Source organism: Lonchura striata, chromosome 4 (genome assembly GCF_050655825.1).
Source record: "Lonchura striata isolate lonStrDom1 chromosome 4, ASM5065582v1, whole genome shotgun sequence".
Classification (NCBI taxonomy): Eukaryota; Metazoa; Chordata; class Aves; order Passeriformes; family Estrildidae; genus Lonchura; species Lonchura striata.
The window spans coordinates 22,477,842-22,505,554 of NC_140706.1; the positions used below are offsets into that span (position 1 = coordinate 22,477,842).

General features: G+C 37.0%; 1 protein-coding gene across 17 annotated transcripts in view; it reads left to right on the forward strand.

Moving 5' to 3' along the window:
• TBC1D1 (TBC1 domain family member 1) overlaps positions 1–27,713 on the forward strand; it is a 99,919-nt gene that overhangs the window by 53,892 nt on the left and 18,314 nt on the right. For 8 of the 17 annotated variants that reach the window (XM_077782801.2, XM_077782799.2, XM_085577783.1 and 5 more), the window contains 10 exons: positions 183–315; positions 1,720–1,811; positions 3,394–3,504; positions 6,371–6,499; positions 8,474–8,560; positions 9,637–9,926; positions 10,949–11,077; positions 13,470–13,589; positions 14,750–14,889; positions 25,271–25,456. In XM_077782801.2, the coding sequence (XP_077638927.2) occupies positions 183–315; positions 1,720–1,811; positions 3,394–3,504; positions 6,371–6,499; positions 8,474–8,560; positions 9,637–9,926; positions 10,949–11,077; positions 13,470–13,589; positions 14,750–14,889; positions 25,271–25,456 (1,417 nt within the window). The remainder of the gene's footprint in view (positions 1–182; positions 316–1,719; positions 1,812–3,393; positions 3,505–6,370; positions 6,500–8,473; positions 8,561–9,636; positions 9,927–10,948; positions 11,078–13,469; positions 13,590–14,749; positions 14,890–25,270; positions 25,457–27,713) is intronic. The other 9 variants (XM_085577781.1, XM_085577779.1, XM_085577784.1 and 6 more) reach the window with 4 other exon arrangements.

Here is a 27,713-nt window from a genome sequence, read left to right on the forward strand (position 1 = left end):
CATGATGAGTTTTATTGTGCTTGTGTGTTTATGCACAGAACCAACATAGCAACAGTTTGTCTTCTTAATCATAAGCACATTCCCTAGCAAGGGGCAGTATCATTCTAAAAGACTGTTGTGCTTGTGTTAAGGAAAACAGTGGAGGAGTGAAAATTTCTTCCTTTGCATGCTGTTCTTTTCAGGTTGATGAAATCATGATGACATTGAAACAGGCTTTCACCGTGGCTGCTGTGCAGCAGACTTCCAAGGCACAGCCCCAGCTCTGTGAAGGGTGTCCTATGCAAAGTTTGCATAAACTCTGTGAAAAGATAGAAGGTGAGGTTTAAAGAATTTTCTGGTTGAATATTTTTTCTGGCAGTTTCATTTGTGGGGGACAGTATGTAAAATCCTAAGGAAATTAATGCTTTAAAAGAGCTTGGGACTTGGGGTGGAAAGTTGAGAGCCAGTACTTTTATTCAGAGAACTGTAGTGCTAGGTTTTCTGTAAAGTAATAAGAATTTTCTAACAAGAGTTAAGTTCCTTTATTGTGTTTTAGTTGAAAACTGTTTGCAAGTGTAAACATTAGTGAGTTGCAGCTTGTTTGGTTCTTTCAGCCCTATAAATGCAGAAGACTGTAGATAAGGAACCTCTGAAGGATAGGTGCCACAATAGCTATGGCCTGCTGTCCTATTGAGTCCACTTAGAAACTGGCATTATGCTATCACCAAGCAGGAACTGAGCAGTATGCTTTTTATATGTGTGTTTGTGGTGTTGATCTCTGCTCCTTTGTGAAAATGCAGAAATTAGAATTGTAGTTGTTGCCCAGGAACAGACATTCAAGTAATAAAAAAACCTCTTTACTTTTCAGCAAATTTCACTGTTAGATTTTTGTTCATTTAAGTGATGTTTGGGATAAATAAAGGGCAACAGCAGCTTGTCAGATCATGTGGCAGTGGCTTGTTGGACTAAAACCTGCCTAGTGTTAATTTGATGAAACTGGAGAATTCCAAAAACTACTGTCGCTCTTTTTTGACTAGCTGTGATTTCTGGGAAGTTTCTTAAAGGCAAATGTTCCTTCAGTCATGCTGTCTTGTTAACTGCATCATCTGCTTCAGAAGCACATATTCCATGATCAGAAACTGAAGTGCACAATACTGTTGATCATTTGCTGTTTTTCCACAGAAAATAGAGGAAAGGAATTTAATCCCTGATGAGAACAGAAAAAATAATCTGAATGAAAGGGTAGTCTGCTTTAGCCTGTCAATAAATGTTTTCTTTAAAAGGCAAAGTAAGACTTTCAACAACAAGCAATAAATTTACTCATTTTCAGAAGGGCCCACAGCATAGAAATTGGAGAAAATGAAAGAGAATTATATTTATACCATAAACAGTATCCAAGCTGCACTGCACAAAACACCAACAAAATAGCCTGCTAAAATGCAGTAGATTGTGAGTTTATTTTATCTTGTGTGATAATGGAATCTTCAGCTAAGAGTATAATCCTGGTCTGTGCTCAGTAAATCTCCTCATCGCAGAGTTCATGTCCCTCATTTTAAAGACATGAGTTTAGCAGTAGCTTTAAATTAACCTAGAGTTCTTTCTAATGCCCTCTTATGAAATCATGGAATGGGCCAGCTCAAATAATTGACAAGCTTTGGGATAAATTGTGAGCATACTTATGTGATGGATTAATTCTGAAAAATTTGACTCTAATTTGTTCATTTTTGTTCCTCTTGGTAGGTTTGCACCCTTCTAAGACTAAACTGGAACTACAAAAGCATCTAACCACACTAAATAACCAGGAACAGGCCGCTGTTTTTGAAGAGGTTCAGGTAAGCCTTATTTCCTACAAGACTTTAAAGCAGTTGGTGTTTTTTGCTAACATCTGTGTAAAACACAGAGGTTATTTTCATTTTTTGTGAATCATTCATTATTTTCACTTAATAGACTGTTAGCCAGCTAGTCTTTTAATTTCAGTTGTTTTTCCAGAGACTTACCTTTTGATTAAAATTACTGTTTTACTCATTTTTCTTCTCCTAATACTCCTTGCTTACCATGGAGATGTTGCCTTCTCACTGCATAAAACTGAACATATTTTTTATGAGTGAAGGCAATAACATCGACTGTGAGGGTATTCAAACTGTTACTTGGACCAAAACAAATTTCTGTAATACTCTCAGATGAGAAAATTTCTTGCCTAAAATTCATCATAGATCTTAATTCTTGTCAAACTAGCTAAAGAAGTTAAATTTTCTATCTTATTAATTAAATCTATTTTAGGAAAGAGGAAGGCATAGCTGTATTTAAAACAGATGATGTGCATTGTAAGAAATTCACCAGGATTGAAACGCTGTTGAAGTCAGACTTTTTAAAGAGTAATGTTTCCTTCCCCTTTGAGTCATTTCAGTCTCTTTGTGTGTTTCCATGTGGTAGTTTATCACTCAATACCAAATTTGGAAGTTACTCTGTGGAACCAATTCCATGAGCTGAGTGATTTCTTAGTGTAGGGCAGCTAGCAGCACTGTTGCCTTTTAGTGTTCTGCACACAGTCTAAAGCTTCCCGTAGTCACAGGAAACTGTTAATTGGTTCTGGTGAGGGTCTGCAAACCATTAACTTGGTAAAACTAAGGGTAAAGTACAAATCTCCTGCCCATCTTTCTCAGCTAACTTTTTCAGTTGGAATGTGACAGTCTTGCAGATCCATGTGTTGTTACCACGATTTGCATTTTTAGGTAACTGTCTTCCTGTGGTATTTCTATTAATCTAATGTGCTACCTTGGCATTAATTCATACTGTGTCCTCTGCATTATATCAATAGGCTTAAGGCAGCATATGTTTTTCAAAAGTTAAGTTTCTGGGATTAAATTCTTTAATAAATTGTTTTAAAATCTTCTCTTACAATCATTGAGGTCAAAATAGAATGCAGCACAGATAAATAGGTTCATCTTGTGCACTACTTTATAAAAAACCTATGTCATTTCCCAAAAAACAAGATGTCTATTTCCCCAGAAACTAAATTTCTAGGAGCAGTGTTGTGAATCCTATCTCTAGGATAGTACTCCATGTGTGCTACAAACTCAGAACTACAGTAGTTCAGTTTTCTTTATATCGAAAGAAAATTGGCAAAAATATTTTTAAAGCCTTTATTTGCTTGTGGCAGTTTGATATCTGTACAGATGTCCTCTGTCTTAGGTGTAAATTCTGTCATGCATGAAGTGAGTTCAAATGTTTGTGTGGCTGTATTGGTGCTTTGCCTGGGACACTGGTGTCCTCTGGTGGACTGGAGTAGTAGCATTAACAGATTAAACTTGTTCTACATTGACGATCTATTGCAGTGACAAATGAAAAGTGCAAAGATTTGCAAACTGTTACACAAATGTATAATTACTGTGTTTCTTATGTTTTCAACTACAGAAATTAAGACCACGAAATGAGCAGAAAGAGAATGAGCTGGTTATCTCTCTTTTGAGAAACATGTATGAAGAAAAACAGAAGGACCATGTTCATGTTGGAGAAGCAAAACAGGTAAATAATCATTCAATTTTAGTTCATATAAGGAGAAGCCAGGAAAAAAATTTCAATTTGAATTTCAAATCTTTCCAAAGGCAAATTTCCATCACTTGCAATTTGAAACTTCAATGTGTAAGCAGTGGTGAATACTGGGTTTGCTTATGGTTCATAAACTATTGCCATGTGCCAAAACAGGTATCTCCAATTTTGAGGTCCCTGGTACAGCCTGATTTCAGGCCTAGGAGACAGAGGTGCAAACAAGGCAGACTGCTAAATCATTTATTTGTTCTCACTTCAATGAAAATTGAGTATATGTGAGAGAATGTACAATGAATTTGTGATTGCTCTCCACTGATCTGTGGCATTTGCCGTATCACTGTTACTATTGAGTCAGTGTAATGACAGCACATTGGATTTGTTCATTGATAAAGCCTATTACATTTACTCAGGACTGGAAGTTATTTCTTGTGTGCAAACAACCATTTGAAATGGCCTTAAGATGAGGAGGATTACTGAAGAAACAGCAGCAGACTCTTTCCCATGTCCAAAGAGATGAGCTATCTTTTATCCTCTATCAGGTTCCATCAGTGCTGTTTAACTGGCTATTTATACAGCACAGTTAACGTTTTCCCAAAGGAGTTAGTGATTTTGGATGCCTTGGTTTGTGGGTAGCTACCTTGAGACAACCCAAGGAGGTTAGTATTTAAAAAAGGATTCCATCCATCCATTCTCAGGAAACTTTCAGTTACAAATATTTAGACCCTTTTAAAAGTCATGACTGTCCCTCTACTGTTGGTTGGTAATTCCACTGTGATGATTGCTGTCAGTCATTTGTGATATAAACTAGCAAATTAATGTATGGAGAATAATTAGACCTGTGAAGAAATTAGAAAAGTAGCAGCAAATCTTCCTTTACTGTATTTTCACTTTGTTAATCTCTTCTCCTTTTATGGCTTACTAACTAATTATTGATTTCCCTGAGTAAACAGAAAGAAACATGCATATTTCACTCTCTGATTTATTGTCTTGGGCATCTCACCTGAAATATGCTTTTAAGAAAAAAGCATTTCAGTTGTGGGATAAGAGGAAGAAAACATTGCCTGAAGTCCTCTGTCATCATACTTGAAATATTTTTATTTGGTGTAATGCTAGCTGATGGTCAGTCACAAACAGCTTGGAAATAGGGATATACAAAATGAGATAAGATCTTAGTATGTCTTCAATGATTTGAAAATTTATAAGGCTTGCTGTGATCTGTTTGCTCAGTTCCTGAAACCAAATTGGTTAATATGACACTTCCAAAGATGCCAGTGTTCTAAGAAGAGAACTGACTTCCCCATAGTCTATCATTTATCTCAGTATAACATTTTATATTTACTCTGATAATTTATCTCCAGGCCTGTGTAATAGCAGATACCTTTGAACACATACTCTTCTTTGTCTCACCAATCATTAACCCATGATACCCTGATGTCCCTGTTCTCTTCTGTTCTGCATATTCACTTTCATGCTTCTCATTGCCTTTTAAAAAAATACATTTAAATCAGGAGAAAAAGATAAATATGATATTAGTACATGGATCTTGTTTAACAAAAACACTTCAAAATAAGTGTGTTTTTATAAGAATGTAATAGCAAGCAGCATCTGATTTACCTTTGGAGAATAAAATGAGGCACAAAAGGCAAAGATCACAGGCTGAGATAAGAACAATTTACTAGAAACAGCAACGAGGTAAGAAAATGACCAGTAATAGCAATAATATTAGTCACAGAGGGTATAAGAAAAGAAATTATTCACAGAGAATCCACCCCACAATGATGGACAGTACTGGAAGGCTCCCTTCTGACACATTTTTTTGACTGGAAGGAGCCCCTTCTCTCTGAAGAGAGACCCCCTACCTCCAGCAATGACAGATGGTATAAAATATCCTTAAGATCCTGGCCATGCCCCCTCCTGGCTACTACAAAAATTAACCTTGGGCTGGCATAACGAGGAGAGGAGTTACAAAGAAAATACAGGAGGCTGTAAAGTTGTCATACTGGAAATAGGATGTTTTAAAATTACATCTAGGTAGGACAATTTGGTGATGGTCATGATATGTCATTCAGCTGCCCACTACTAGTAATTGCACAGATCAAGCATTCAGATCTCTTAATCTAGGGACAATTAGAGAGGGTTATGGTGCCTGTGAGCTTCAAGATGAACCTCCCAAAACAGCATTGAAAACTGAGCTCTGGTTTCTACTGCAGATATTTGGTTTGGATGGTAATATTTGTGTCATAGTATTATTTTTATGTTTGCTACATTAGTATTCACCAGCACTAAAAATGGACTGAAATATTTATTTAAGAAACAAAACTCTCAACTGACTGTTAGCTTTAAGGTGAAAATGTTTCTGCTGGTGAAATATATAGATGAGTTAGATTGTTACACATATTCCTGGCCATTAGAAAGACCCATTTGACTATAATGGAGAAAGTTGAGAGTTTCTGTTAGTGATGAGATTTTGATACATTTTTTTCATTGAAGAAAAGGAAATCCATGAGTAATCTCTAATCTGTTACACTTAAATATTTAGAAATTGTACAATTCTACACTGGCATAAACGAAAATTTGTCAGTAGAGCCGTAAATCCATATTAAAATGGCAATTCTTCTGAAGCATGCTAGTTCACTCAGCAGGTTTCCTGTAAGTGATTTCTTGTCCTTATTTTTGGATAGTTTGTTAAACTTCAGTACAAGTATCACTAGAGCAGAAGGCATGACAAACTGAGCATACCAAGAAAAACTATTGATACAGGTTACAGAAGTCTTCAAATGGCTCACTGAGATTTTCTCCATGCTGTTGAGTATTTTGCATTTCTGTTTTTAAACACTTTCAGGCTTCACAACCTTCTGCTGAGAATGCTGTAAATGAAGTGTCCAGCAGTGCTCCAAGATTCAGATTAGACATGTTAAAGAACAAAGCAAAAAGGTCTCTTACAGAATCTTTTGAAAGTATTTTATCACGTGTAAGTATCTTCATGTTTATTGTCTTTGAACATAATGTCATTGCTTTATTTGATAGAAAAGTCTTATTTGTTAGCATCCCAGGCCTTAGCTCAAAGGTTATTAAAGTCACAGTGACAAAAATATTTGAGTGTACATTCTAGAAGACAAAAAAAGCAGGGCTTTGCTAGATGAAGCGAACTAACTCCAAGATCAGAAAGTGTGTATATAGGCATTTTAAAAAATTAATATGAAGTTTAACATGAGTACTAATGAAAAGCAACAATTGGTTTATTTTTCTTTTGGATTTGGAAAATTAAAACAGTAATTATAATTGTTCACTTCCCTGACTAAGCATTTCTAGTGAGATGTGTTTATTAGTGACACAGAACTGATGACTAGTGGCAATCTGAACTTTTAAATTCTGTAGATTATTTGAAGGTAAGGAATGTAAAGAATGGCCCTAAGAACATGAAGGCATCTATGCAATATTACATCTGGTAAAATCCTCTGTAGACAGTGTCTGGAAATACTGATTAGTAGAAAAAACTTGAGATTCTATGTAATAGTGATTTCTTTCCAACCTAGCTAATTCTGTGATTCTGTGGAAATGTTTATCATGAACAGATCGCTGAAATTAGCTACTGAAAGTGAATAGCAGCAGTTTGAAATTACATCAGATGTCAAGTTTTAATCACAATTTAAATCTATGGAGTGTCTTCTCATTCGGATGTACATTATTTTGCACCTCATGAGAAAAGTCTGAGGAAAATAATAGGAGGCTTGGAAGGACTTCTACTTGACAAGGGATTAAAAAAGTCAGACCTTCTCCCTTAAAACAAAAGAGTTGGGACAGAATGCCAAACAACAAATATTCAGGAACAGATATTGGACAGTTACATTGAAGCAATATCTAGTAGAATTTATTAGTTCACAGACAGTCAATTTGTAGTGACAAGACTAGAATTTCGAAGCTTGTTTCAGACATCATATCTAACCCATTCTCTTAAGACAAATGATGGCAAAAGCAAGGTTTTCCTGTTACAAATGTACATGTAGAGATGATTTTTAGTTTTGTATCTCCTCTTGTTACTTCCCAGACAGCATTTCTAGAATTCACCCCTATAAAATCCTACTGCAGCTGTGCTCAGGATATGAAATATAATGTTAGTGTTGGTGTATTAGCTGTAGTACTGTTCTAATTTTTTTCAGTTTGTCCTGATGGAAGCACCTGCCCTTCATGTAAGCATAGCTTACTGGTTGCATTTCCACTGGCATTGCTGTTCTGATGGAAATTCTTGATTTTGATCAGATCTGGAGTCAGAAGTTTTGGCTGAACTAGAGAGATAGTCACTGTTGTGAATACTGACAACATTTTGTATTTTTACCTGGAATAAAACTTCAAAGAGAACATGAGCTTTAACTGCAGAACATTAAAAAATGATATAATTTAAGGTTAGAAATATATAAGTTCCATAATTCTGCTAGCAGATCAGAATTCATCAGATATTTTTTCTTGGTTACACAAAAACAATCAAACACATTATATAAAAACATTGTTCACCAATTCTACAGGAGTATTTATGCTTTCTGATTTATAGGCACTGAATGGTAATACCAGAAATTGTTTTCCTATGTATTAAAATTATATGGGTTTAGTCCTTTGTAAAACACATCCTTTTTATTTCACTGTATCTTTTTAAGTACCTAATACAGAAGGTGCTTAGAAGGTTCTAGTACATGTGAAATATGTGATTATGTACAAAGCATATCATTGCCCATGAGAATTCCTTAATTCTACGGGATCCTTCAAGTTGAAAGAGACTATCCTGAATGAAGCTTCTGTTTCCCATAGGGGAAAAAGGTATTTTTAGGCATTTCAGGAAATTAAATTTGATACTGTCTGTGAAAATTACAGATTCCAACTGTGCTACCTAAATCTCTTTGGTGTGCCCAGTATATATAACTTTAACTGCTGATGTGCTTTATTTCTACAGGGCAGTAAAGCCAGAGGTCCACTGGACAGGTCTGGTTCTGTGGATTTGGACAGCTCTATGTCCAGTACCTTAAGCAGCACAAGTAAAGTAAGTAAAGCCTGGGGTAATTGTACATATTTAGACACTTCAAAAAATATCCCCTGAAACAACCAAGCAAGTATGAAATATGGTCAGATGTGAATTGTTTCCAGTTGCTTTCAAGCTTTTCATTCTAATCCCTGTGTTATAAAACAGAGAAGCGCCTTGTACTGTATATAACACATATTTTGTATGAATATGTGAAGTGAAATAAAATATGATATAACATCATCTGAATTTTACAACAGTGTGCAGCAAAACAAAGGCTATAATTAACATGCTGCCAATCCTAATCTGACTTGTTTTAGCCCTGAAAGTTTATACCATGAATGCAGGACTGTATTAAAAGAAACATAAAACTAAAACAGGAAGTAATTTCCCTATTTGTGTGGTTAGAAAACTTTTAGTCTGTATAAAATACAAACAAACAGCATGGAAGAAGCTAGTCTTCTTCCCTGGAGGCAGCCTAGCACTCTGCAGGCTTAGATATACAGCTATTGATTCTGCTGTAATGCCTGCTCACCTGCAGACTCCTGACGCCATGTAAACAAGAGTCTGCACTTTCTGCTTATGTTTTTGAAAGAATGGCTGATTCTGCAGGAAATACACAAGGTGAGGAATAAAGAAAATGCATGACTTGGGGTTGAAACAGGCATCTAATCATAGGCTTAAGTTCTTCGTGTGAATCTGCAGGTAGACAAGGGGAATGTTACATGGTTAGATGGGTTACTAAAGATACAGCGTTCTACAATGCTGTATCAATGCTGTATCGATGCTGCCACCCTTTTCACTGTTAGCCAAACGTCACCCTTTTGTTCTGACACTATTTCTTTTGACTTGTATTCAACATACTATAAAATACAATTACTCTCAAAATTACTCAAAATTTTCACTGAAAAGTAAAGACTCTGTTTTGTTGGCCTAAGAAGGACATAAAATATCAAACATCTTTTTTTGACCTAGCTTGATAAAAATGCGTGTGTTTGAAGAAGATGTCTATGGGATATGAATAATGACATGGTACTGCAATCTCAAAGATGGATTCTAAGCCCACATATTGATAACCTTATTTCTTACACTGCTAGGAGCCACCATTGTGTGAAAAGGAGAAAGACAGACTTCCTACACTTCCTGCAGAAAATGCTGTCAAGACCAGTGGATCACTGGATGATCTCTGCAGCGACACAGAGGATTTCTCTCTGGAGCAGTCTGTTACATTGCCCCAGCAGAGCTTTCGGAGGCGAGCAAACACGCTCAGCCATTTACCAACAGAGAACCAGGAATCTCTGGGGCCTGTTGAAACATCACCATCTGTTCCTCAGAGGAAACTTATGAGGTATCACTCAGTGAGCACAGAGACTCCTCACAAACGAAAGTAAGCCTTATTGAAAGCAGGCTATGATTTTGTTTGTTGAAGGCATATTTGGGGATGATAATTGCCTACCAGGTATGTCCTCTTAATGGATGAGATGCAGTGTGTCACTCCTTGGAGGTTTGTAGGTATTCTTTTTGAAAGCACCTTTAGCCTTATGTGCTTCACAGGGGAAAAAAGACATGAGACGTGTAGTTCCACAGTATATGTCACAAACTGCTTGATTCAGTTACATTTGTCCAAGCAATCATTTTTGTTGTTTTGATCTATGAGCAGTATAAATAAATGCTACTTCTTGTTTTCTATTTACAGAGAAAAATCCTCTGTGATCCTGAAAACCTTACTAGTTGGTGATTTCATATGTAGCTTTGAAATAGCACACACAAGTGACTTAAAGTGCCTAGTTACTGGTAGAGCTGGGGCTTTTGTCTACCTTTTCATTGAGCTTATGTAGATTTTACTCACAAAAACAAACTACTATTTGCTTTAATATGAATATTCTTCAAGTTGTCCTACTTCAAAGGCCTGCCTCTGCATCTCTAGTTCCCTCTTAACTTTATGGCAGTTTTGTCCCTTCCTTCTATCTGGCTTTTTCCAATTACTGTTAAAGTACTTCTGTATTTCACTTCTCATTCATTGAAACTCTTGATCATATGCCTGACTTTCTCATCGAAATCAAGGGGAAGCACATATAAAGAAAAAGAAAAGGGGGTGTTAGTGCCATTTTTGGTGAGTTATAATTGGTCATATTCTGAAATGCCTTGCCTGTAAATGTGAATTTGAGACTTTGCTGATTGGGTTAAAAAAAAGTTCATGTTCTTACAGTTACTGCATTAACTGTGAAAAACATAGGAAATGTCTCATTTACATATGCCAGCTCCATTTCGAAGATTAGAGAAAGGGTTTCATTTTTTTTTCCCTCCTTTCCTTTTTTTCTGTGTTGTTCTCTGTGCTACCTCAACTCCATCACTCTGGTTGGAATCCGCACTATATGGTGTGAATGAATCTGACGGCAAATCTAAAAGTTCTTCTGGTCAACTTGCACGTTCTCCTACTCTAGCTCGTCTTAATCCCTCGGCCTCTTCACCCAACTTTTTAAAATATCTAAGGCATAATTCAAGTGGAGAACCAAGTGGGCATTTTGCACAAAAAAGGTGAGCTAGTACCTGCAAATAGTTTGGGGTAGGGTTTGTTTTTCTATGTCATAGCTATGAAACTCTATAGCACAAATAATTTAAACAATTTAGTATAGACCAAAGATGATAGATTTTTATGGGGGAGAGAGCTCTTTATCCTCCACTGAATGCAGAGCTAGTACTTAAATAATTAGTTGTTTTAATCAATCAAATTCTTTCAGACACTGGCTCCTTCTTTAGAGCTAGTTGTTCCAAAGCAATTTGTTGTTATGCAGCAGACAGCAGCACTCCTTAAATTGTTTGAGGGGTAAGTTGCCAAGAACCTGAGAGCTCACTCTGTCTGTCCTTCCTGAAGCATTTGATTCTGTCCTTTGTTCATGGTAACACAAAAACACTGTTTGTTTGTGCCTGACATTAAAGGCAAGTTGACCAAGTAGTTACATGAGGCAAGAAGCAGCAGGAATATGGAGAGCTGAGAGGAAAAACACCCACCACATACAACCCCACCACCATCCCCACTCCTCACAAAACAAAACCCCAAGAATAAACAAAAACCCCAACCCATCAACCCATTATTTGTCTTGATTACTTGCAGCAATATCAAATTATGCTTCTCCATGCCTTCTTTCTTAAAATATAGACAGAGAGCATGGAATAAAAGGATATTAACACTTGTTTCCGTGAGAACCTGAAACTGAGTGGCTCCCTAAAAATCATAATTTCTTAACCCCTTGAGCCAAAACTGTTTATTTCAGCTCAAAAGGCTAATGAGGCCGAATGTCCTCAGAAGCACTGTCAACAGTCACTGTCATTGGCAAGCAATTTTTATTGCTATTGCTGTTTATTTTTTGGTTTTGTTCTCTTGTGTGAAAGTTTCCTGTTTCCCCAAGGTGCTGATTTTTCTAAACCTAAGAAAATACACAGCTGAGGATGCTGCTTCACCAGTTTCTTCAGTTGCTGAGTACTAACTAGAATCTCTTAATTCAGCTTTACCTCAGAAGTATGACATAGCTCAGGCAGGAAATGAGAGTCTGCAGAATCCTGTTCACTCTCAATTTAATAAGACTGTGATTCTGTATGCACAGTTACAACTTCTACTTTCCTTTCCCCATCTCTTAAGGGTATGCCATATTGAACATCTAAGCAGCAAAACTGAAAATGGAAATTGATAGGCATGTCAATTGGGTTAATGAGTTTAAATTAATACAGTCAAGCTTCCCAATTCTGTAAGTGAAATTACCATGTAATTGTAATGGATTTACAATGTAATTGTAAGTGAGCCCTATTTGCAGGGCACACCATGGTACAGCCTTATCTTCTTTATTTCAAAACCAGCTACTAAAGAACCTGTTACACTTCATGCCAGTGATCATCCCAGAGTATTCTACCCTCCCCCTCCCCTTTTATTCACATCTTCAGGAAACAGTGCTAAATGCCATCCAAATAGAACATTACAGTTTATCAGAAACAATTCTTTCTTAAGCTTACTTTTTCAGGAGTAAATTCTCCTACTCATGTGGCTTTGTGTAGTGTCTCAAAAAAGGTCTTCTATTATCGTCAGCCGAGTAATTTTCCATATTTTCACTCCATGCAAAAACTTTTCATTATCTGAATTATTCTTACTGTATTCTATTAACCTTCTTCTGAGTATGTTTCAGACTTCTTATTTTAAAGACACTTAAATAATTCTTTTAAATGAAAAGAATTTCAATTAAAAGAATTATGGGCCAGAAGACTGTGAAATTTGATTAGCGCTTCTGTCTGTTGCATAAACAGAGCCACAGTCTTGAATGATCAGTCAGAAGGCCTAGCTTTTAACTTTAAAGTTCCAAGTTTGTCTGAATAAAACCCTGTTAATGCTTTACAAAATAGTTTTTGCCAAAGTCTTATTTTTCATTTGCCACCACACTGATTATCAGTGTCAACTTTTCCTAACCTTTTTCCCTGAACTTAATTGGTCATTGAAACTCATATTTAAGAAAATGTGATAAAGTTGGCAATGGTTTTTATTAGATTAAAGGAATTTATTTGAAACATGCACTAAGAATCTTGCAATATAGCAAAAAATAATAACTCTTCTGGAAGTACATTTATATACATTGGAACATTCTGGTTTGCCCAAACAAATATCTCTCTCAAAGTAGGACTTTGTTAGCAGTTTTAGTTTTGACTGTGGTTTCCTTGATATTCAGACCTTCAGGATTTAGCTGCCTTTTGTTTGAAACTTAGGAATGTGTATTGTTTTTATTCTGTGGATATATACTTCTTTGTTCTAAACTGTACTTTTCCCAACTGCACTCTCAGCGTCTCCTACCGCCTTTTGTTTGAAACTTAGGAATGTGTATTGTTTTTATTCTGTGGATATATACTTCTTTGTTCTAAACTGTACTTTTCCCAACTGCACTCTCAGCGTCTCCTACCGTACTGCCTTAAGGAAAAAGCTTCATTCTTCCTCTTCTGTGCCAAATTTCTTAAAATTTCTGGCTCCTGTAGATGAAAATTACACCTCTGACTTTAGGAGCACAACAAGGTAGGGTTCTCTATAAAGCCTGGAGGTAAAACTGTATTTTCAAAGATTTCTTTGTCTGAAATATTTCAAATGCTTCTTGCACTTGCAAAGCCTGATTTGTGCAAAGGTTCACCTGCGTGTATTCTGCATGTAACTGCTCTTCAGAAAATTAAGCTATCCCAGACTACTCTCCCATTAGGATGGCAGATCTTAGTCATTTTTTATGTTGCAATGGTCATGCAACTTCTATCTGTGTATTTCTGTGATTATTCCTGACACAGGAGAATTTTCACTTAAGAGAATATATGATTCATCCTAAGCAATGTCAGTGTCTTCAAACTGGAAGGAGAGGATGACCTGTAAAATGCTCCTCCCTGTTGCTGCCAGAGCTATCTGGATTTCATTTATCCCTTTCAGCTTCTACAGAGACTCATGTAACCATTTAGCTAATAGCTGGAATAAAGCAATGAATAGTTCAGAGTTCTAACAGATGAAAGTTATTAGTGGGATTTTTAATAGAAAAACAGCATTGTTCCTCACTATTTCATTTTGTATTCTGAATAAAAACCTCTTTATGGCATGTGTGGATGACATCAAAGGAATAATATCCAAGGTTCTTAGATTTTGTTCCCAAGTTTCTTGTGTATTTCAGAGGTAGACTTGCTAACAGAAAGGTTTAAAGTTTTTCTCCCGGTCTGTGTCTGGGGAAAGTATATTGCATACCCAGTACACAGAAGCTTGGAAGTTCAGTTGGTGTTTATAAAGCTCCTTGATGAGTTCTGATAAAAAGCATCAGCAAGTCTTTGTGTCTCCTATGAATAATTGCTAAGTTTTATGGATGGCATGTAAATAGTGTAATGGTAAAGCTACATTATTGTGTATATATGTTAAATATGTTCTGATTAATGTCCTGCTGCAAGAAAACTGAAAATTAATTAAAACTGGAAAGAGTAGACTGCACAGAGCTGCCAATCCCTGTTTGTGAACCTCAGTGCTGTTTGCAGCCACGTGTAAGCCTCTGCCACAAAGCAAGTTCCACCTTCCTACCACGGCGAGCTTGGTCCAGCATGTGCACAGCACGCTGCACTCCCAGGGCAGTGGCCCCTGGGCTCCCCAAGGCTGTGTGGCTGCTCCTGGCACACCCAGGTACCTCACAAGCTGTTCTGTGTTTGCCCTTCCAGCGACTACGAGTCCCAGCACGGCCAGCAGGCCCTGGACACGGACAGCCCCGTGAGGACTCGGAGGCACTCATGGAGGCAGCAGATATTCCTGCGAGTGGCCACCCCTCAGAAAGCCTGTGATTCTCCCAGCAGATACGATGGTAAAGCCTGGGCTTGTTTGCTTCTGTCAGCTTATTGTGTATGTAGTGTGTGAAGCGTGAATTGTGTCCACCAAGGGGATCTGTTTGCCTAGTGTTCTGTTTGTACTGTCATTGCAATTTGCCACCTATTTTTTGGTAATACTCAGCTCATTAGTTGTTGAGGTTTTACATTTCAGCTTCACATATAAATTGTTTCTATTGCCTCATGCTAACTAGCCATGAGTACTAGTTTAATGAGTTCTGGGGAAAAAACGCATCACCAAGTATTGTGCTGAAGAAAAGAGAATGCTTCTATTTCATCTTTGTGTTGAAATATAGAACTACAGAATAGAAAAATCCATGTATACCAACTGGAATTACATTTATTTTATGATCTCATTTAAGTTCTATAGTGCATGCTTTGTTTTCATGTATGCTGCTCTAGTCTGTGACATTTGCCACTTGAGCCATAATTATCCAGTGTTCCCATAATTATTTTGTGAAATTTGTAGAGCTGAAGAACCACAGACCAAAAGAAAAGCACTGCACATAAACGTGCATGTGCATAATTTTGTGCATTCACTTTATGTAAGCCAATAGTACAAGATAGCACAGGACATGCTGGGGCCAAGAATTCCTGAGAAAATACTCTGGCTCACTAAAGTTTGAATTTCACAGCGTGAGCTTTGTAAATTTTAACTTCTGAGTTACCTCTAAGGCCGTTGTATGAAAAATAAGAAAATACATAAGGAAACAGAAAGTAACAGTATCTTATAGTAAATGTAGTAAAAAGTAACCATTTTAATGTCACTGAGGTGTTTTTCTTGCATCTTAAAGTGAGATCTCAATTAACTGGAGCAGGCACATAACCAAAGTGTTTCTATCATTAATGCACTGCTTGCAATGTAATTTGACTGACAGTGAGGTAAGCTGCATATATGGGCACAGATGCCTCTCAAATTTAGTGTACTTCAACATGAAGTGATCTCAGGAGCATGTTGTGTGAACATACAATGTGAAATGCTTTGTTGTACTTAAAGGCATGTTATATGAAGGGCTGTTATATAAAACTTCTATTTTTACAAGTGTGATGTCTCTGTAATAGTCTTACTTGTTTTTGAAAGCCACAAAACCTTCCCATATTAAATAGGAAAATAAAATCCACCTAAATTGCCTACCCAAGCATTTCCTCTGAGACATAATAGCTGCAAGATACAATCTTAACAACCTACAGCTGGGTAAGCAGAATAGTTTGGGAAACAAGTGCAGCCAAAATGGAAAACAGGATGTGCTATTAATAGGAGCAGCAATTTAAAATATTTGGCCTTTTTTCTTCCTTCATTTTCTTTTTCTTTCACTGTACATACTCAGTTTATGAACAGAAGAAAACTCAGAGTCAGGGTTTGTTTTTTTTTTAATTATTTAAAGCAAATACTGGGTTTTTCTATTTGGACTTTTATGCATCTCCTGGAACATTTCTGGCAGTGAAGGATACTCACTTGTTAGCCAGTCTCTGTAGCCTTAAAGAGAGCTGCTGTACAACTGGTCCTACATTGGACTCACCACCACAGATAACCAAGAAACTCCTCTAGTTCCAACATAAATGTAACTACCTATCATTCATCATCTTGTTTTTCGTTCATATTCTGTGTTTTTTAAAGTCTTTCTCACTCTGTTTAGACTGATTTCCTTTCATTTTACAAAGAGCTGATGTATCACCAAAAGATCAATTTCAGCCAAATTGGACAGAGGGCAAAGATTTTAAAGATAACATACTTTGTCATGTTCTGCAAAAGTAAGCATGAAGGGAGGGAAATAAGGGAACATCTGTGATTTATGAGTTTCCCTTTATAGACAGTCTCCACTGACCAGTTTCTCCCTTCAGGTGCCATGGCCAACACCCTACTACAGAGTAATCTGCAGGAGAGGAGTAAGGAAAGAAGCTGGGAAAGGGATGTGTTTAAAAGCTAGTTATTCTCTCAGCCAAGAGACCCAGATATCCATGACTCAGAGATTATACAGGTTTTCAAGTTTAGCCTGGGCTGCTTTACTAAACTTTGGGTTAAAGGTAAAATCCACTAGGATGCCTGAACTCTGCATTGGTTTGACCACATGTGGGCAGGCATTGTCAACAAAATGAAACTGCTCTGTGACTGCAATTTCTCTGGGTTGTAATGAGTAAATTGCACATAAGAATATGTCAGTTGTCACAAAAACTACAGACAGCTTTAAGCTTTATATTCACTGAAAAACCTAGGGTCTGACATTTGTAGTTTTGTTTGTATAGGCAGGTGGTGAGCTGAATCTCAAGGTGCAACATATTCACTGCTCTCTGTGTGGTTAACACAGCAGGATATGAAGGTGTATTTACTAAAAGTTAAAAAAAAAAAAAGAAACCCCAGACAAGTGGTACATAGCTTTTGCTGAAATTTTGATCTTACACTTTTGAGGTACTGAATTAATAAAAGTCTGATATCCTGAGTTTCCAGTTGAAGCTTGAACAGCTTAAACAGGACTGAGTCCCACTGTCTTCCACTTTGGAATCCTAAAGGATTCTGTAGGAAGTGCTCATAAATAGTTTGGGCTAAAACTTCATTTTCCATAGTTCAGGTGGATCAAAATGGTTACTGGTTGTGCTTTGGGGGTTGCTTCATTAATTACCGAGCAGAGAGCACAGCTTGTTTTGCAGACACCATTATTTAAAAGGAAGTATGTACTATACATGAAAGATGGTATTTTGTCCTAAATCAGTAGAAGAAAAATGCTTCAGATAGATATGTTAGCTGTTTTTTCTTGCCAGTTGAGATTCCTGCCTTTTCTGATCTATGCTCAGCAAGGCAAGCACTCTGAGACAGCACACAGCCTTGTAAAGAAACCATTACTTTTGGTTGTTGTGGGAGCAAAGCCCCATATACATGTCCTTTTCCAGCCACTTTCTGCTTGTTGATGCTGCCACTTTCCTCTTCCCCCAGTATTTTTCCCTGCTTCTGTACATAACTTTACAATTAAGCACATCAGAGAACTATTATGCAATTTGCTGCCTGACAGGAGAGCCAGGTGGATTCCTGGTGAGCCTGGAGATGAGGCTGATGTCCAGTTTGAAAACGTAAAAAGGGTTTTCTACATGAGTGAAATGATCTGTAGGATTTCTAATACTTTACAGCTGGTAGCTGGAGGATGGAGAGCTGAATTATGCTAGTTCCATTGTAGCAAGCTGCAGTTCAGGTTCTCCAGCCTCGACTGCTGCTGTTAGTGGCTTCCCCTGAGCTGTTGTGACTGTGCGAGGGTGTGGAGAGCCAGGGGGCAGCGTTTCCACCTGCAGACACGCTGTCTCGTCTCGGAATTCTGTTTCTGTCGTTTATTTGTGGGAGTGTAATGAGTGTTGAATCCTGCAAAGTGGACAGACAGAAAAAGGGAAGCACAGTCTCCTTACAAAATGGATCACACTTTGATCTGTTACAATGCTACATTTATCTCAAAAGAAGGCTTTTATTATTCTTTTTCTAAAGCTCTGTCCCTCCTACTCACTGTCTTAAACATTCTAAGTAATAAATGTGTTTCCTCAGTTATTTGATTTTTACCTTAATACCTCCCCACCCTACTTGCAGGCAGATATTCCTACTTCTGTAGCATCACTCAAGAGCCATATTTTTTTTTTGGCTATACAGGTGGTCTAGGACTCTTTAGTTCTCTTTTCACTGGTAAAAAGGTGAAGGGAACAACAACTCAGTGATCCAGATGAAGCATGGAAACACTCAAAGGCACAAATTTTCAGTTGGCTCAGTTTTCTGGTCCCACTCACAGTATTACACAAGCAATAGAGCAGGCAGGGACAAGTGTCTGGAAGGTGAAGGTGGATGCCCTTACTCTTCTCAGGAGCAGGGCATCCTTAAATCTGTGTAGATTGATAATGAAACATCACCTTGCACTTCAGTGCAGCAAGATATTCACTTACATGTATTCAGCATCTACAAATCTCTGTGCATTGGACAATTTTCACAGACTTTTCACATATTGACTGTTCAGAATTGGTCATAGTAGTAGAACTGTTTTTCAGGTTGTCAGAAACTCCCAGCACAGTCAAGTCAATTGCTGGATTTAAGGGGGATGTAAATACTTTTTGAAGCAAATGGTGGGAAAGTGATGGCACTTGTTGGAGCTTTCTTGCTGAGGGAGGTGTGTTGGAAGTAGACAACAAGATTTTTGTAACAGCTATGTCAGTTTTACTGTTGGAGAATGGATTTGTTTTAATGTGGGCAATGTGTAATGAACTTACCAGTTGAACAGTGAAAGAAGTTGAAATTCAGAGCAATGAGATGCTTGTACCACTTTGCAGTACTCAGCAAATAAATTCAGATAAAAAATACAACTACATTTTATTTTAGACCTTGAGTTGCAGGGGAAAAATGGTATAGAAAGCACAAGTATCTCTGTAAGGAAAATGAACTTGATTCGTTAATTAAAATTAATTTGGTTTCAGCCTCTGTCAGATAGGGGTGTCAAACTGTTAAATCCTAAGTGCTGAAGAAAACTTTGAATTTGAAGAACTATTATTCTTTAAACCAGCTGTAGTTAACACCTACCTACCTGTTTATGTGATTTGTGGTGTGGCTATATCTCTTGATTATTAAGGTGAATTTTTTAAAAATCATTTTGTAGTAGCATTGCAAATACAATAAACTGTTGCTATAGCAATACTATAAACTGTACTATAACTTTATTCTGTGCCTGAAGTGTTTATGGGGTGTAAATTATTTGTAATGTGTTTGCCAATACTGTTGTAGCAGCACAGTTATTATTAATTAAAACCAGTTGGTTATAATTGGTTACTCAGTTCTGCTCCTTTCAGAGCACATATGTGCTCAATCTTGATTTGTGGTACAGAAGTTTGGCTATAGCCAGTAAGTACACGGTTAATGTTTGGTGGCTTCTGTGCCCATTGAAATATCAGGGCATTCCTTTCTCAGGGATTGATAATATTAGCACATGAGATTAATTTGGAGGTAGTGAGTACTTTTTAAGAAGTCTCAGCTTTAAAAGAAAAGTCCAAAGAATCGTTCTGAGCTGATTTTAATCAATGGTGTTGAAATACACAATTTTTCAAGAATTCCTCATTCAGCCATTGCTTTAAGTTGTATGTCAGATTAGAAGAACTTGTTGGTTCTTGTGATTCTGTATCTGAAGCTTTCTGATTACAGAAGGCTGGTGGTCATTTTACTACATCTGATTATGAAGTTAAATATTCCCAGCAGCTTTGTGAAATAATAATAATATTATTATATCCTTGGTTAGAGAAGTTTGTCTTTCTCTTTATTTCTGTGCCATGTGTGAAATAAGATGTTGTACTACCTGAATGGAAAATCTGAAGAGAACTAAGGATGTCGTTGATGTCTTTTCTTTCGGCAATTGAATCTTAAATGATGTGAAATTCTCTTGTTTGTTTGCCAAGCTGAATTTTGTAAAGTTTAAAATGCAACAAAGTAACATAATATAGTAAATAAAAGGCTTAATAGATTCTTCTGTCCACATTTTTACCATATCTTGTCTGACTTTTTAACCCCAGAGAGTGGATGTGACTAGTAAACCGTGCATGTAGAGAGAGCCACAATTCCATAGTGAGGATGGTGTTAATGCATTATTATTGAACCTCCTCCCTATCAGCCCTTCCTTTCTACTTGAAGCATTGGAGTTTCTAATCAAAGATGAATCTTGCTTGATTTTGGCAGTTGAGGTTGGTTAGACTAAGTGAATCTGAAAGAATGTTTTTTAAGTATAGGCTTTTAGGTTGGTTCGTCACTTAAACCTTGTTTAATACTGAGGTGGATTGATCAGGAAAATATTTGATAAACTAATTTTTTCTTAGTGATTTACAAATGAAATATCCTTGTTCATGTAATTTCTGATCAGATATTGTCTGTTTTAATTACTACTGAAGTCATTCACCATCTTTCCATATACAGACTTTCTTTAGTGAGGGCCCTGATAGTAATATATCATGATACTTCTTTCTTAATCTTTTGTACTTTGTTTTTTGTGTCATCTTTGCATTTAAGAGTTTTGTGTAATGCATCTGTTGATCCTTCTGGACTGTAGGGATACTCTGTACCTTAGGGTTGAAGCACTGCCATGTGAAGCCAACAGCTAAGTATAAATGAATAGATGAGCTGTACAAATTCCATCTCAGTCCATTGTTCCTACTGGCCTTGTCCTTTGTTGGGTATTATAAGTGTTGGAAGCATAAGAGGAGTGCTTTTAAAATACATATAGATGTGCTAGAATATTTGAGCAACATTTCCATCTGGTTCATGAGAAGTGTTATCTGAAATTCAGTACCTTTAAGAAGTTCTCACAAGCCCAGGGAAGATGGTGCTTTCCCAGTGAAGTGCAGTTTCTTGGGGAATCCTTGGTTTTGACCCACACACTTATAAAATTCCATTGTGCTGAAGAATAGTTCTGAAGTGCAGTCCAAGTATGAACCTCAGATGGAAAATTACCATAAAAATTTTATTGATCAAATATACTAATATTGCCAAGTCCTCAACCTTAGAAAACAGAAGTGCAATAGAAGTGCAATAGGCTTGTAGGAGTAGCATGTATGGAGGTTTTATATGGAATTTTATATGGAAGCAAAGGAAGCAATATATTTGAAAGGAGTTAGGGTCAGGTCAAACGTGGAATAGGAGTCAACAAAAGCTGACTAAGTTGGCAGATGAACAGGGAAGCAGTCTTTCAGTGTGTGCTGAAGCATTCAGATCCCGCTTAAGTGCACCTACTAATCTCATAAAAGTTCTGAAGGGTACACATTGCTTGGATGTTAAGACATGGCAGTTTGGCTCAGTGGAATGTGAGCTCCCAGTTAGATGCAGTTGAATTGCTCCACTGTTTATCTTTACTTTCTCTGCTGTCCTCCAGATCCCCGGTGTGTGTGCAATACTCAGTTCCTTGTCACAGTAGCTCTGCTCTTGTCTGTTCTGGATCTGGAAGCTGGGTGATACGTCTCTCTATCACCTTGTATGTTCAGGGACATGGGTTAGTGCTGACGTACCAAATGTCTCAGTTTTTTATTTTGCTTTGAGGGATTACCTTCACGTCCCACCTTCCTCCCTCCTTTAGCAGCCAAGCAGCTGATGTAACTCTGCAGACTTCTGACAGGCCACTAGAGCAGTTAAACAGGTTTATTTTGCGTTCTATAAATCTTGCCAGCATGCAGACAGGAAGGAAGGCAGCTTTTGAATGTCTTGCACTTTATCAGAGTAGACTTTAGACTTTCTGTTAAATCTCCTCAAGTGATAAGAAGCAAAAGAAAAAATAGAAAAGGAGTTGCTGTTTGGAAGGCAAAATCAATCCTAGGATTCTTCACAGAAGCATTAGAGGTAGGGTTGATAATCATAATTGTTCAGCTTATAGAATTTTGTAACCTCTTGTTTTGCTTTTATAGCCTTAAGCATTATTTCTTTCAATGAATACTGATTTTATCAGATTAGTCAGCAAGAGATGGGAAATTTTCATCCTAAATGGAAGCAGGACTGTGGTCTTCAGTAATGAATGCTTTGCAGCAGTTCAGGTGTTGTCACAGTTTGACCACTGGAAAACGACAAGTGAGTAATGTCTCTGATAAACTTGTGAATTTGGTACTTGAAGACCAATCCCTGAAATTTGACCTGGGGAAGTGGGATGTGTAAATTAAAGACTGGAATATTCTAGATGTTGAGTGTGTTCATTCTTGCTTTATGAATGCAATGTGTTTTGCCAGCCTGGGTTTTTTTGGGTTTAGGGCTTTTTTAGCAAGTAGGTAGCCATAGACTGTGTCTGGACATAATCTATTATTTTCTAACATATTAGTGCATATATGCATACATAAAATCACAATACACATCTGACGCTAAGAGATGCATAAACTACTGGGATGATGTGTAGAAGAGACTTGTTTCCCCCAAGATGTGCCTGCCTTCCATATTGGATGCTGTAAGAATGGAACGTGAATGTAAGATGTGAACAGACCACAGACAGTGTACAGTATATAAGGGGTTTCCTATCTAGATCACTTTTATTTTTTTGCATTGGTGTATGGTGAGCATTTCTGTTGATTCCTCTTTCTTATGGTGTCATTATTGTATGCAGCCTTAGAGGAAATTAACAACTTCCCTTGATGATTGTCTTTTTATTTCTTTATTATTTTATTCAAAAAATATGTGAATTCTACTAGCATTATCCTTAAGAGCGTTTCCCTTTAAATATTTCTTAATATGCACTAAGGAAAATTGTGATCAAAGGTACTATTTTTAGAAATTCTACATAAAAATGTAGAGAACATTGTTGACAACATAGTATGTGCATCAAAACCTACAATTGCATCAAAACCAGCAATCAAATAAAAATAATTTTCCTTTCATGGTCAATATAAGTTGAAAATTATTGAGTGTGTGTATCTTCTGTATGTGCTGACATTTGCCTGTAGCTCTTTCATAAATGCAGATCTTAGCCCATTGATGTCTTTCCATTTACCTGTAAAGAAAAATTATTAATGTTTCCCAGTTTCTTTTAATTAATATTATAGTCTCTTCATTGTATTGATACTTTTCATAACCAGCTGTATTTTTGAGTGCACCTGTCAGTTTTCCTGTTTTCTTTGCAAAGATGGTGATTGCCATTAAATTGTCAAATATTTGACCTTTGCCTAATTCTCATTCCCATGATGTTCATTGTTCTTTGAAATGCTGTAGATACCAGATATGTGGGTATCTACATCTATATCCAGAGTGTAAAGTTGTAAAGGTTTAAATTGTTCTGCTACCTGAAAATGTTACACTCTTTTTTATACATGTATTTTAACCCTAGACTTTGTGGTGGCAAGAAAATAAATATTGTATAAGGAAACGGGTGGTATTTGGAGCCACTCTGCTTCTCTCTGACTCTTTGAGAGGGGAAGATTGACAGTGGCAAGACTTAGAAAAGCAGAAGTGAACAGCTGTGAACATTTCCATTCTTAGTCATTTGAGCTCAGTTGTTTGAGTGCCTTCAAACAAACAAGGAAAGGAGAGCTGCGTATGAACTGCGTGAGTGAAAGCAGAGTGACAATCTGGGCAGAACTTGAAGGGGGAAAAGCCTTTATTTTGTTAGTTTTGAAGAACTGGGATGATGTGTGTGTGTTTAATTCAAAACCTTTGCCACCATGCTAGGCAATGATAAAGACATGGACACTGAGCTGCCTTCAGAATAATTGCTTCAGGAATGCTCCTTCTGCAGGAGCTGTTTGAAATAGCACACATAGATGTACTTGTCCTTGGCTGGCGAGTTTGTGGATGGATTTTGTTGCACTAACTTTAAAGCATGTATAGCTCAGGGAGCCATTTCATAGCCATTCTGGTTGGGTGAAGAAGTGCTGTTGCTATGGCCTTCTGTTTAAGATTTGGTAGGAAGAGATTGGTTGCTTAGACTACTCATTTTAAAGTTGGTGAATTGAGTAATTTTTCTTCTAGATACAGGTTGTGTCAAAAACTCCTGAGCCTCCAGGGAAGTTATATAAAACAATAAAATTAAGTAATACTGCAGCAGGTATTAAGAAAAAGTATAAAAGCTTGTGCTTCTTACATTGATTACTTGATTTAAAACAATGTTATATACCCTTTCCCTAAAATAAATGATTTTTCAATTTGCCTGAGATTTATTTAATGTTCACTATCTTTTGTAATGTTTTTAGTCTTAGAAATGCCTTGCATGCTTGACAAAGTTATATATTTTGTGGTAGGCCATCTGAAGCCAAAAGAAGAAGTGCAGAAGGCTATAATATGGTTAAAAATGAGAAGTGAAAAAAGCATGTCTTAAGTGCCTGTCTCTCTTTCCACCTATTTACTTTAAGAGCTGGTAATCATCCCATTGTATGGCCTTAGGTGGTGGTGTGTTTGTGCAGCTAAGGGCGTTTTCTTTGTTAAACACGCTTTAGAGATTATTCTTTAAATTATGTGGGTGCTCTATTTGATTATATCTGCTATTTGAGTCATGCCACATTTCAGCTGTAGGTTATTGTTTTTGTAATTTCTCAAACTTGCTTTTTCCTTTCAGTTCTCTGCATGTAAAGTTGTAATTAGCAAGATGTGATCTTGGTGTGTGGTACAATGTTTTTACCAGGTTATAGAAAAAAATATTTTAGAGAAAAAAATATTCTTTAGCCTGTATGATTCTTATTCTGAAGCAGCTTTTAAGTCTGTTTGAAACTGTCATTTGGGAAACTTTGCTTCATATTGCTACTTCTTACCTATTTATCTATCTAAATGTAGATGGATACATGATTTAGTGCATATATGTAGATGTGTGTATCTATATATGTGCAGTCCCTTCACTGTCCCTTCATTCACTTCTTCATGACATCCAAGTAGTTAACAGCAACTTCTCTTTTTTAAAGATTACTGTGAATTGGGAGATCTTCCACCCAGATCCCCATTGGAACCAGTGTGTGAAGATGGCCCCTTTGGGCCCGTGAAAGAAGAACGGAAACGAACACCCCATGAGCTTCGTGAACTGTGGAAGAAAGCCATTATTCAGCAGATACTGCTCCTCAGAATGGAGAAAGAAAACCAGAAGTTACAAGGTTGGTGAGCTACATCCTACTGCAATACAGACTCACCTTTTGGTTTTCTCTGTGGCCTTGGTAGTGGAATGCACCAAACCTTAATGAAACTTTCTAGGAGCCCACAGGTAAATCAGATTAGCAATATCTCCCTCAGCACTCCTTAGTGTAGGTGGAAATGTATGATAATTTTTTTATTGCTTCACCTTATTATTAGTTTACTTGATCTGAAGGGACACTCTCTTTTTACCGTCACTGGGGTTTTTTGACTAGTGTCTAGAAACTCTCACAAGGAATTCAGCATGATCAGTATCATGAACTGAATTATTTTCTACATTCATATCCACAGGTCCTTGTCTGAGTATTGGTCATTGCAATGTTGTGTTTAGCCAGTCTTGAGGCTCAAAGGAAGTTCTTAAAGAGGTTGTTGTGGACTCGAAACTATGGGTTCCTGCAGTAGTACCCACGCTGTACAGCAAAGTTTCTGCAGAGTGGTAATGACTTAGATCAGTCCAAAGGGACTTGAGAAACTTTGCAATTTGCAGTTGTTGTTAACCACAATTTTTCTGTGAATGACTTAGCTGCAACAAATCCATTTTGGTGGCAATTTTTACACATAAAGATTAGATATATGCAGAATCACAAGTGATTGCCTTTGAGAGCTGCTCCTTTGAAGATATGAGTGATAAGGACAGAAATTTTTATCTGGGTGATTTTAGATGTTCAGGAAGGGAGTAGGCACCTGAACCTTCAAAAGGGGTGGTACCTGGCATGAAAATGGCAATATTTCTTTCTCAACTTGAGGAAGGACAGACTTCCAAGAAGTGTGTAGAGAGAGGGCCCAGCTGTATGAAAAGTTCATTACACCAAACATTAAATCCTTCTTTAAACTCTGGCTAAGACACATGGCTGGAAAGACACAACAGCTCTGGGATACTGGATATGGCCTGTCAAAGCACTTGGCCCACCTGTAGGCTGTTTGCTCCCAGCAGTGTAGCTCTCCTATTTCAACCCCACTGAAGAAAGAACACCTGGCACCCGAGTTTCCTAAGAACCCCACAGGTGACAAGCATGTTCCCAGCAATGTACTAGCTAAACCAGTAAAATAAAATATGACAATGGATAGCAGATATAGAGTGTCCTTGGCCAGAGGCTGAGGCAATCTGAAGAGGTGCTAAGAGAAATGTTTATACAGTCTCTTCAAGCTTAGAATAGTGCTATTGTAAAAGAGCTTCTGTAACTTTTTTATGGCATTTGAAAATAAATTTTCTCAGTTTTGTGTATTTATATTCCTGATTTTTAAAAAAATTCTCTTGTATTCAAATTATCTGAATTTACAGCCTGCAGTCAAATTTTTGGCAAGTGCAGGTCATTCATATCCATACACATTTTAGCAAGTTTAACTAGATACTCCAGTTTTGTCTGCCCAAAAGAAAAAATTGCAAAACCATCGCACATATGTTAAGATGAACATGTTTAAAAAGCCAGTTAGTGAATGAATGAGGTGGGTGTTGGCAGAACTGATGGCCCAGCTGTGCTGTATGCCCTGTGGGGTGAGGAAGTTGTCCTAGGTAGTTGCTGCATGAAGAGCTCAGATGGTGAGACAATACAGAATGCAGAATACAACAGATGACTGCTGCAGTGAGCACAGCATCTTTACTAGTAGTGCTTATGTGTGATATTGGGTAGTGTCAGTATCTAAAAAACTTGTTGATAAAGGTATATTCTCACCTCAGTCCTCACAAGTCACATTTTTGCACATAGCATAAGAAGACTGAATAAAGCAAAAAAAGTCTGAAAAGTTGCCAAGTACCAGAAAACATTTGTTTGCAGAAGATTAAAATATTAAAAGATTTATCCAAGTTTGTTTTCTTATAACCTGAAATTTAAATGCCCTTTTTTTTAGTTATATTCTACAATACCATCTGTGTTTTAAGGTTTTTAGTATTCTCATTTATAAATGTGTTGGTTTTGAACTGACAAAAATATGAAGAAGCTGACAAATAGTTTAGATAGACTGAATTTCTTTTAATGTGAACACACAGTTATAATAAAACTGTGACTGCATGTATTTCATGTATCTGTAGTTAATTACTGAATTAAAAATTAAATATTCTGAGGTCCAAATTGTGCAAACAGGTAACCTCACAATTCATGTGAATAACCTCATTGAGTGAAGTAATTCACATGTGAAAGCAACTTGCCAGATATAAACAGTTCTTTTCAGTTTTTAAAATCTAGATGCTTATGTAATCAGTGGGAGTACAGGACAAGATAA